The following is an 11,478-nucleotide window of genomic DNA, read 5'->3' as shown; positions in this document are numbered from 1 at the left end:
GTTTGATCTGGCGTTAGCCTCGATCGCATCTCTCATTTCTCTCTTGCTTGTCACATATCGCTCTTTCTATCCTGCTGTGTTGTTGCGTTTGTCTCTGATCGTGAGCCATGTCGTACTATCCTCCTTCACAGGGCTATTCGGGTGGTCAAGGCGGTTACCCTCCACCTCAACAGCAATACCCCCCTCCGTCATATGGAGCGCCGCCGCCCCAACAATACCCGTAGGTAGTCTTCTGCGCATTCCACTATCCCAAGGATGGGTTTCTCTCTTTTTTCTTTTTCTTTTTCTTTTTCTTTTTCTTTTTCTTTCTTTTTTCTTTATCTTTTGTGCTAACCATCCCCAAGCCAGCAGGGTTACGGAGGATATCCACCACAAGGCCCCCCTCCCCAAAACCCATATGGATATGCCCCTCACCCACCGTCTCCTCAGCCACCTTACAATGGCGGATATCATGTGAGAACCCGCGTTGTGACACCGTTCAACTTCCATATGCTGACAATCTCTGCTGAAGGCTCCACCTCATCAGCAAGCTATGTACGGTGCTCCACATCCTCCACATCCAAGCGTCTCTCCGGGTCCTCCAAGCGGTGCCCCAATGTATAGCGGTCGCTCAGGTGGTGAGTACTGATCCCACCAGTAATATATTTAATAGACTAACCATCATCAGCCCCTCCTCCCGCACACTCTCCCTATCCGAACTCGTACAACCATGGCCCTCCCGGCCACAGTGCAGGCCATAACGGCCCTCCACCACCCCCGACACAGCCTGTCCAGTTCGGCCATGGCGCTCCCCAGGGATATAGCTTCCAGTACTCGAATTGCACGGGAAAGCGGAAGGCATTGTTGATTGGAATCAACTATTTCGGTCAGCGCGGACAACTGCGAGGTTGCATTAATGATGTGAAAAACATGTCGACCTATCTGAACCAAAATTTTGGCTACGCACGCGAGGACATGGTGATCCTCACTGATGACCAGCAAAATCCAATGAGTCAGCCAACCAAAGCAAACATTCTGCGAGCCATGCACTGGCTAGTAAAGGATGCTAGGCCTAACGACTCCCTCTTCTTCCATTATTCAGGTATGTATTCCTGATATTATGGGATATACCTAAATTCAATTTACTAAATATGGGTGCAGGTCATGGTGGTCAGACGAAGGATCTTGACGGCGACGAAGAAGATGGGAATGACGAGGTCATCTACCCTGTGGATTTCAGGTCGGCTGGACATATCGTTGATGACGAAATGCATAGAATTATGGTTAAGTCGCTGCTTCCTGGTGTCCGTCTAACTGCAATTTTCGACTCGTGTCACTCCGGCTCAGCCCTCGATCTTCCGTACATTTACTCTACGCAGGGAATTCTCAAGGAGCCCAATTTGGCCAAGGAGGCTGGTCAAGGTCTGCTCAGCGTTGTGTCTGCGTACGCGAGAGGAGACGTTTCGGGAATGCTTTCCACCGTTGGTGGACTGATAAAAAAGGCTACGAGCGGCGATGCAAGTCACAGCAAGGCAAGACAAACCAAAACAAGCCCCGCGGATGTTATTATGTGGTCTGGAAGTAAAGACAACCAAACAAGTCAAGACGCTACAATCGCTGGAGAAGCTACTGGCGCCATGTCCTGGGCCTTCATTACTGCGCTAAAGAAGAATCCACAACAGAGCTATGTGCAACTATTGAGGAGCATCCGTGACGAATTGGCTACGAAATATTCTCAGAAGCCCCAATTGAGTTGTAGCCATCCGCTGAGTACGTTCTTAAAAAATAATCCACTCACTATTTTATGCAATATCAACTTCTGCTAACCTGCAACTTTGTAGACACCGATCTTCTATATGTCATGTAAACGGAATTTTTTTTTCTTTTCAACTTCCCCCCAAACTGGTTAGAAAGGGTAAGCTCGCTAAGTCGCGCGCCAATAAATTATCGAAACAGTGATGAATCCAAAGACAGTTATTGACTTTACTGGAAACGACACTTGGTTGTTTTGTGCTTATGACTTTCGCCCAGTCACCCTGGTGCCCGAACCGTTCAACGCTTATCTATGCTTTTTCCGAAAGTGTCATTCCTGTGCAATTTTTACTGCGTGCTTTACAGCTGTATCTCCTTCTAATTGGATATGTGTCTCTCTGCCCTGTTCCCGGCTTTCTGACTGTCTTCCAGTTGAAGTACCTCGACGATTTTCCTAGGTCTCAAGCACGTTTCCATCTCATTCTTTTGGAGGTGATTCCTAAACCGCCTCCTGAGCGGAGACTGAGCGGAGCACCCGAATATGAGGGATGAACAAACCTTGTAACCGAGCTATTCCATGGTTTCTGCTTGAGCGTATATCATCCTATTTATTCACTTTCCGATATCTAGCCCCCTATCATCATTTCACAGAGGCCCGTCATGGTATTGGAAGGATGGAGTAAAGATCGAATTTCGGCCTCAGTCTTGCTGTTTCCTTTCTCTTTTGTACTTTCTTATTTTCATTTGGGATGTGATGCGACTCTCTTGTTTTTGTTATGTGGTTGGCTGATTTGCGCTCTACCTGCCTGTCTCGATTCCCCCGTTTTTTCTTGTTCAGGGATGGTGTTCTTGTTTTCTCTCGTTGATTTTGAAGACACGGCACTTGGGAACGATCTTGGGAAGTGGAGACGGATCTGCTTTTGGCATTGGGAATACGATCTTTTTCTGGCCCTTGGCTTCGTTTAATTAATGCTCATGAATATCCCTTCTTCTCGCCAGATATTATTATGAAATGGTTATTGGATATCCAATGGATTTTTGAGAATGTTCTCGTATTGCCAACATTCCCACCCAACACAGCCGCGACTTTGCCTTATCATAAGTTTGCCCCGCCTCCTTCCAAGGTTGCTATGTCCAGCCCCTGAAGGCCTCCACAAAAGGATCACGTGATGCGACTCGAGAGCACCAAACTGCGCTCAGATATTGATATTCATCCCCAACTTCGCAACAAAAAGGTAACATGTTTCCCGCTTTCTCCCAGAATGCGGGTGCACCTGTTGAGTTTCAGTTTGCGGTATCAGAAACTGCGAACTTTTGCTACCGACATGACCGGCCATGCTCCAAAGTCACATGGGTCAGTGGTTTCAACCCTGTAGCTCAATAAGGATGCTTGCCTCAGAGCCATGTCAGAGCATGCTCCCTGATCTTAAAGAATATTTTCCTCATGCCATCTGCAACGTCGGCCTTCCAAAAGCTCAACAGAACAACGAAACCCAACAGCTGTCTTGGGTATAGTTTGAAGTAAATTATTCCCGGAAAGGTTGGGCAGATCGAATGGAATCATATATCATTCATTATAGGGAAATGACTCGGGCTGCGGCATAGCGGCCGCCATCATCTCCAAAATGCAAGATTTTCCCCCATCATACGAACTCGCTACGACTAGGGATGTCTGGACCATAGTTGCCGATTACATCCCGTCTGCGGATTTATGTGCCGCCTCGCTTGTCTGTAAGAGATGGCATAAGATTTTTGTCCCATTCTTATGGGGCGCGCCAGCATCTCATTTTGGAACAGATAACGACGCTGTATATGGTGTGTTCGCCCCACCACTCGCTTTGCGCAAAATAACGATAATCAAGCTTCGAAATATGTGGTTGGGCTTATTGCTAACATTTTCAATTTATTTGTCCACCGCAAAAGTCGCCTTGACGAGATTCAGACGGACGCTTAAACGGGCCCGCCTTGAGGTGCGCATGTTAACTCATACATTCCACCTGCCACCTGCCCTGTCGGAGATATATGGAGGGCCTAGACGATCATGGCTTCAGGAGGTCCTACAATATCTCCCCAACCTCCAATCGCTTCTCGTATCCCAGCTGCCGTTCTTCGACCACAATTCTCTTATCGCATTGAGGCCAAAATCGAATGATGACACTGCTTACGAAGCATATGGCCTCCGATTGCTGGTGGCACAACGCGAACCGAATACTACATCCCTTGGTGTTAGGGAGGCTCTCCTCCGGTTCCCCTTGTTGGTTTACTTGGACTTGTCGTTCACGACCCCAGCAAAGGATCATGGGGTCCTGTCGGCTATAACATATCTTAGACATCTCCAGGTGTTGAAGTTGAGAGGTATTGGGCTTAGAGATGCCGATCTGGAAGTTGTGGCGGACTCCATCAAAACGCGGGTTCGGTTGTTGGACGTGCGAAATAACATGTTGACAGATGCGTCGTTAAGGCCTCTTTTGCAGAAGTGCTTTTTACCCTTGGATGTTGATGTGTCCTCTCCTACCGATCGAGAAGTTAAATTCCATTTTGAGTGGGCCTGCTCTATAAGCCCTTTTGCGAATATTCTAGGGGCGGATTCATTGAAGAGCGAGGATTTTGACACCCACCTCATGAAACAGTTAATGATACCCCTGACCGGCCGCTCTGATCCTCAGGATCTACCTCACGTTGGCATTACGCATCTTTACATTTCAGATAACCGGCTCTCTGTCGAAGGTTTAGGCAGCTTGCTTAAATCGACGCGTCTTCATGTACTAGATGGCGGGACCGTTAAAAGTGCTGGGTCAATGTGGAAGCGCAAGGGTTTTGAGCCGATTACGGATAATGAGAGCCAGTGGGTTGTTGGCGTAAGGTATCCAGGCGCTGAAAAACTTATACCAGCGCTGCGCCATTCGGCTGCGGAGAAATTGACCTATCTAAGAATCCACCATGCCGTGGTTACGGAAAATGCTTCTACGTCGTCCAGTGAGATTTTTCCTACCAGGAGAACACCTAAGAGACGACCTGTTCCCCCCGCTGCTACTATGGAACTGGACGGCTTTTACAGCCAAATTTACGAATTGCCGGCTGACGCTGAGCCTGTACGACACGAGCTAGCTGATACGTCATTTCAAAGGCCGATGCCTGGATGGAAACATAAATTGCGTGGTAGCTCTGACGCACTATCGCCAACACCACCTCACAGCCTCCCACTAACTCACCCTCAAGCACCACCACTGTCGCAATTTTTATCTGCTCAACCGCGAAGCGACTTAATCCAGTCATTGCTCAAAAAGCGCCCTGAAATTAGCCATGGCATAGCCCCCTTTTATCATCCCTCTCATACACCACACCTCCGAACCCTTGTCCTTACTGATGTTCCAGCCTCTGTCCCACCGTCATCTCATATCATATCCTTCTTAACACGCTTCATTACGTCGTGTGCGGATGAGGCCTACCTGGCCACCCTTCAAGCGCGATCCGACTACTCTCTACCCCCTGGCCGGCTACGTGCCAGTGCAGAGCGACAGCACGTACGATCCCTTTTTTCTCTTGAACGGGTTATCCTCGAGATCACACCTGTCGCCAAGCCTGATTCCTCGAAAGATTCGACGTCCTGGAACCGCAGCGGCGCGGGTTTCTTCTCCAAGTCCAGCACGGAGGATATAGATTCAGAGAACCTGTGGGCCGCTGCGGAGAATGATTTTAGTTTTTTCAGTAGGGAGATCGAGGAGGAGTGTGGTGTTCGAGATGAAGAGGCGAAGGACACGGATAGCGATAGGGAAGGTGAAAAAGATGCTGTATCCGTACACTCACGGCGGATCCCGGAACTGGAAGCTACAACCGCACCATTATCGCATCTTGCCTCCGCAACCCCTCAGCCACCACCACCACCAGAATTGCCACTTTTTTCTCCGCCAAATCAGACCCCGCTTGCCTCACCATCTCCCTCGCCTTCACTGAACGGCCAGAAGAGGCAGCACACCAACCCAGCCACCTCTCCCAAGGACGCAGAGATCGACGTTGTTGCAGCTCTAGCTGCGTTCCGCAATATTAAAAAGGCAGAATATGAGGAGTTGTTGTCACGCACCAATAAAGGGGTGCGGAAGTATACCAATACTTCCACCCCTGTGCTTACTCCTATGCCTACTCCGACGTCACCGCGATCACAACAGTCTTCGGCTTCGTCCTCGTCCTCGACTTCGTCGAGTGCATCACTGAATTATCCGTTGTACGTTGAGGGCCATTGGAAAGGGGAAGTGAAGATTGTGAGAAACCCGACGCCCAAAGGGCGGAGTGGTGGGTTCGTGGATATTTATGGTAACTATTTTGAGAGAGGATATTTGTATCCATGACCCTCTGTAGGAAAGGATGCTTTTTAGGTGCTAGATATATGCATTATGCGATCGACGACCTTACGATAGATATAACGGATACATTTTATAGTTAAATCAAGTAAAACACACACATATATATATATATTTCCAAACTCTCATTTTAAGGTATCGAGAATTGGTCAGAGAACATGGCGTGAATGTAAAATGAAAGATTTCATCCGTTTCCCCAGAAGTCTTACTTTCTCTGAGGTGTATAGTTTTGTGTCCTCTGTTGTATCTATTTTCGTTCCTAAGCCACGTTGATAAAATTATATCACCGTTCACCTAACGGACAGACAGTGCCAATGGCATCAAAGGAGGCGGCCAAAGCCACATGAATTGGGGACAAACGAACATTAAAAAAGGGAGGAATAAGGGTATTGTCGTTTTTCCGATTTTCGTGTCTCATTTCTCATTTCCTCTTCTTTCCCCCCCAATCTTCGCTTTCCCACGTCTTTTAAAGTCTTTGTTGTCACAGGAACCTATGTTGATATATAAAAACCCTGTTTTTATTTTGCCTGACACCGTTGAAAAAAACATACACAGAGCGGAAGAGAGAGATTTAAAAAAGAGGGGAAAAAAGGAAAAATTAGACATGAAGAGAGCAGCAGCCGCATTTTGCCGCCACCTCATTATCCCAAGCATGCTCTCCCGAATATTCCACCGATCCACCGACAGGACTCATATCTATGCCTGGGCAGTCTTGGCGGCTTGGGTCGGGTTCATCTTCTTTCCGTCCCTGTTGTACCGAATTCTTGGGGGAGGGGCACGGTTGCGACGACCCTCTCGAGAACGGACACTAGAAGACATATTTCCTGAATCAGTCCTGTAACAATGCGCCTTTTGTTGATTTTTTCCCCCCTGGACACCACCCCTCTTGTTATTCATTGGGCAACTTTTTTCTCTTCTCTTTCTTTTCCCTAAACATGTCGTGATTTTTGTGTGTCCTGCCTGATCTTGCTTGCTCCGTTTCGGGAGGGGAAGAGGAAAGACAGGGAGGTCAAAAGCTTGAGAAAATGAGTTGGGTTGGGTCTAGCCATACCGCACAATCTTTCCGTGGATGGCGCAGGAAACGCAGTACTGGAGCTTCAAGTACATTTTGGGTACGGCGTAATCGTTGAAGACAGAAGCGTCGGAGATGTCACCTAATTATTTGCGAAAACGGAAGTTGATATTAGCGTTGATCTCTTCCCTCTTCTTCCCTTTGCTTTTTGGAGACGTACGGATGGCGGCAGACTCGACCATGTTGCGAATGGTGAATCTCTTGATGGCCTTATCCTTGGGGGTGCATCGCGAGCAATTGGAGCATCGGATTGGCTTGACGTGGCCGCGGCCCTTCTTGTTACGTCCGCTGTTCAATTCAGAGTCCGATTGTCAGCCCATATATGCCCGCACAATCTCAAATTTTTACTCCGCAATATCGTCAATTTTCCTTTATTCAAAAAACTCTTTTCCAATTCCCATATATTGTCCCGCGTCAAAAGGGGGGGGTTTGAGAGCTCCTTAAATGAACATACTTCGACGACCGTTTCTTGACCATTTTGGTGGATTCTGTATTCGTTCAACGTCAGGGAAAGAGCGCAACAGTAGGGACAGGGTCAAAACAAAGGCACGGGGAATGGAGAAGCGTACAGGTTGTAGCCGGCGGAATGAGGTGGTTGAAAAAGCAGCGCTGTCCTGTCCTGGCTCCGATGTTGGTCTGGTTGCTTGTGTTTGTGGGCAACCAGGACTAGCGGTTTAAGCGAACGCCGCTTATCTAAGCAGGATCCCCGTGACCCGGTCCCCGTGACACGTTCCTGGCCGACTCCGAACTTGGTAGGAAACAAACAAGTGCATCAACAATATCGGACGTAGACGACGCCCCTTTTGTTCTCGTCGTTTTTCTGGATATCGTTGATCCCATTCTAGCCCTTTTGAAAAGACTGATTTCCCCCGTGTTTCTCTTCGTTAGTAATTAAACTTAATCCTTACTTTCGTTCTCTTTCTTTCAAATGTCTGCAGCCGGGGGAGGAACCTTTCGGAATCGGACTGTGGGCCGTGGTCATATTCCCTTCGATGGCAGCCCGTCTGGTATTCCTCGCAAGGTTGACCAAGGGCACCAAGGCATGCCGCCGACGGCTACTCCATCTGATATTGGAAGTGCCTCTGCTCTGAGCACCAGTAGGCAGAAACAGTCTAAACGTGACGAGGTAAAATTTGCACCTTCGGTTTTCCCTTTAACATTCAATTGATTAGATATCGACTGTTTCCTTGCGGGTATGCATGACTAATGACATTTATTTCAATGGGCAGGCTATCAGGAAGAAAATGGAGGCAGACCTTAACAAGAAACGACACGGGAATCCTGCCCGCTCTCGCCATAGCCGCAAGGCACCCCCCGGAACTGTTATGGCTCTCAAACCCAGCCAGGCTCTCCAGATCAAACCCAACACCACGGTTGCAGAAGCTGCCCAGCTGATGGCTGCGAAGAGAGAGGATTGCGTTCTTGTGACGGATGACGACGACCGTATTGCTGGTATTTTTACCGCGAAGGATTTGGCCTTTAGAGTTGTTGGGGCGGGTATCAGGGCTCGGGATGTTACAATTGCAGAAATCATGACAAAAAATCCTCTATGCGCGAGAACTGACACCAGTGCTACTGATGCCCTGGACCTCATGGTCCGGAAGGGATTTAGACATCTACCCGTCATGGATGAGAATCAGGATATATCTGGAATTCTTGACATTACCAAATGTTTCTACGATGCGATGGAGAAGTTAGAGAGGGCGTATAGCTCGTCTCGTAAATTGTATGATGCTCTCGAAGGTGTGCAGTCGGAATTAGGGTCCAATCAGCCACAACAAATTATCCAATATGTGGAAGCGTTGCGGCAGAAGATGTCTGGCCCGACCTTGGAATCTGTTTTAAATGGGCTTCCACCGACCACTGTGTCTGTACGCACGTCTGTCAGGGAGGCTGCCACGTTGATGAAGGAGAATCACACCACCGCTTTGCTGGTCCAGGATCAGGGCTCTATTACTGGTATTTTCACGAGCAAAGACGTTGTTCTCCGTGTTATTGCTCCTGGATTGGATCCCAATACCTGCAGCGTTGTCAGAGTTATGACCCCTCACCCGGATTTTGCTCCTACTGATATGAGTATCCAAGCTGCCCTTCGGAAGATGCACGGTCAGTTGAAATATCCGTCATGGTATATGAGGGGGAAAAGATAAATATGGCTGACCGTGTTGCAATAGATGGACATTATCTTAACCTTCCAGTGATGAACGAAGCTGGGGAGATTGTGGGTATGGTGGATGTACTCAAATTGACCTACGCCACTCTCGAACAGGTACGCTTTTCCTTTCTATTCCCGACGTTTTTCACAACTATTTTTGACTCAACTTATATTTTACCTATGATTTTAGGTTAATTCTATGTCTACAAACGAAAATGAAGGGCCTGCGTGGAATAAGTTCTGGCTTTCGATGGATAATGAGTCTGATTCCATGGTGTCTGGCAGCCACAGCCATCATCCCCATACTCCACTTCGTTCCGTAATGAGCCCCGACATCTCAAGATCTCATGGTGACCGCGAAAACAGCGTTCTTCCCAACGAATCGGCCTCACATAATGGTGACGAGGCTGCCTCCGATGTTTTAGATCCCCGACCAGTCCATCATGAGGACACTTCCTTCCCCTTCAAATTCAAAGCTCCCAGTGGTCGGGTACATAGACTGCACATTACTCCTTCTGCGGGGGTGGAAGATCTTGTTTCCCAAGTTTCTTTGAAGCTAGGAGCCGAGGTTGAAGCTGTGGGTGGAAACGCTATCGTTGAAGACGGCAAAATGAGCCACACAGGATATGCGTTGAGTTACTTGGACAGCGAGGGGGATACAGTGTCCATCACAACTGACCAGGATCTCTGGGATGCCATCAGCCTAGCCCGGAGAGCCAAGCGAGATAAAGTAGATCTCTTCGTACACGATCCCGAAAAGCAGCCCATCATAACTGCGCCTGAGCCACAAGTTCCAGTCACTAAGTCAGCCAACCTCCAGGAGTCTGTTCCGGGATCTGCAACTGGTGAAGATGATGAGCAAAACCATGTAGAACGTGAAAAGAACCAGACTCTCTTCCGGTCACCACCTGCGGAGCAGCAGCTGATCAACGGTGTGCCCAATGAGCTTATCCTTCCCGGCGCCATTGTGACGTTGGCCGTGGCTATCGTTGGTGTTTTTATACTCGGGCGGTCGGGCAAACGGTAGTTGGTGTTGCTGCATACTTTCTGCCAACAAATCAGTAAAGGAATTGACTGTCATATTGGGCATTTCCTACGCGTGTCCAAAGATATTGCAGGTGTCCTAAGCTCTTTCCCCACCCCATCTCTCTCCTTTTTTTTTTTGTTTTTGGATTTCGCTTACGATATTCGCCCGATGTATCATTGCTGCCTCTCCTGTCCCTTTTCGACAATAGTCTCCTGCTCCCACATACATAGCATTGCATGTACCCCTGCTTCGCCATCTGAATATATCACAACCTGACCTCGAACGATTAGCGTGTCCTCCTCAGTGGGTCTAACTTTCTGCTTTTCTTTTCTTTTCACCTAATTCCTCTATATATATTTAGTGTATTTTCCGTTTTTCTTCCCCTCGTATTGTTTTGTTGATTACCATAATAGTCCCAACAGCTCAATAGACAACAGTTTGTAATCCAAGACAATGTCATTCCTAGATAGTAGATACGGGTCCACTGTCCTTGCCGGCTTTGGCTTGTTCGGGACTAGCGAGGCCTGCCCGCGCTGACTAACCGCTTCTGCCCTAGCGCCCTTCTTCTCTCAACCTCATCCCACCTGCACCAAAAAAAATAAACCACCTTCTATGCCTTCTCCTTCGCGTTTTTCTCTTACAACATTCTCTCTCTCTTCTCTCCTCTCCTCTACTCCTCGTAACTCGCTCTGGCCCCGTTCCCTGGTACGGTGTCTCTGCTGTTGCATCCGTGCTTCACTCGCCACTTCCCTTGTCGCGACCAATCCCAACTCGCAACAAACAAAACAAATTCGGGTCTTCGTTGAATGCTGTTAGTGGAAAACCCCACCAACAGCCGCTTCAACGTCGAACTTGGTAATTATAAACCGGGATTCCAACGCACGAATCGCATATGCCTGATATACTGGAAACTCAATTTAATTGATTTTCCCTTTGCGTGATCATCCCTCTTCCTCTATATCTCAAACCGCACGCGTCTCTAGCTGTCTCTCTTTCCCCCCCTTTGCCTTGCACTTCAACAAGCAACATTTCTGGATATTCCCTGTGATAGCTCCGAAGAACGCACGACATCACACTACAAGATAATTAGACAATACCAATACGGAAACAAAAAACTATTGGCCACAACCGTACG

The 11,478-nt window shown here is 48.2% G+C and overlaps 4 protein-coding genes across 4 annotated transcripts; 3 read left to right on the top strand and 1 right to left on the bottom strand.

Annotated features, from left to right (window-relative positions):
* HCBG_02417 (metacaspase CasA) lies at positions 1-2,765 on the top strand (the record flags this gene model as incomplete). Its single annotated transcript, XM_045429466.1, has 6 exons — positions 1-220; positions 345-453; positions 512-617; positions 668-1,081; positions 1,141-1,749; positions 1,821-2,765. The coding sequence occupies 6 exons, from the start codon at positions 108-110 to the stop codon at positions 1,844-1,846; spliced, it is 1,377 nt and encodes a 458-aa protein (XP_045289361.1).
* A 591-nt stretch (positions 2,766-3,356) lies between these two features.
* On the top strand, positions 3,357-6,077 carry HCBG_02416 (leucine rich repeat domain-containing protein; the record flags this gene model as incomplete). Its single annotated transcript, XM_045429465.1, has 1 exon — positions 3,357-6,077. One exon carries the CDS (start codon positions 3,357-3,359, stop codon positions 6,075-6,077), a length of 2,721 nt encoding a protein of 906 aa, XP_045289360.1.
* A 481-nt stretch (positions 6,078-6,558) lies between these two features.
* On the bottom strand, positions 6,559-7,746 carry HCBG_02415 (40S ribosomal protein S26E; the record flags this gene model as incomplete). The annotated part of the gene is made up of 5 exons (XM_045429464.1): positions 6,559-6,897; positions 7,141-7,243; positions 7,322-7,449; positions 7,616-7,649; positions 7,731-7,746. The coding sequence occupies 4 exons, from the start codon at positions 7,636-7,638 to the stop codon at positions 6,786-6,788; spliced, it is 366 nt and encodes a 121-aa protein (XP_045289359.1).
* Positions 7,747-7,983: 237 nt separating this feature from the next.
* Positions 7,984-10,720, top strand: HCBG_02414 (CBS and PB1 domain-containing protein; the record flags this gene model as incomplete). The annotated part of the gene is made up of 4 exons (XM_045429463.1): positions 7,984-8,287; positions 8,391-9,267; positions 9,336-9,430; positions 9,507-10,720. 4 exons carry the CDS (start codon positions 8,090-8,092, stop codon positions 10,341-10,343), a joined length of 2,007 nt encoding a protein of 668 aa, XP_045289358.1.
* Between the last annotated feature and the right edge of the window lie 758 nt (positions 10,721-11,478).

Source organism: Histoplasma capsulatum, assembly GCF_000150115.1.
Source record: "Histoplasma capsulatum G186AR genomic scaffold supercont2.3, whole genome shotgun sequence".
NCBI lineage: Eukaryota > Fungi > Ascomycota > Eurotiomycetes > Onygenales > Ajellomycetaceae > Histoplasma > Histoplasma capsulatum.
This window is presented reverse-complemented; position numbering and strand designations above follow the sequence as displayed.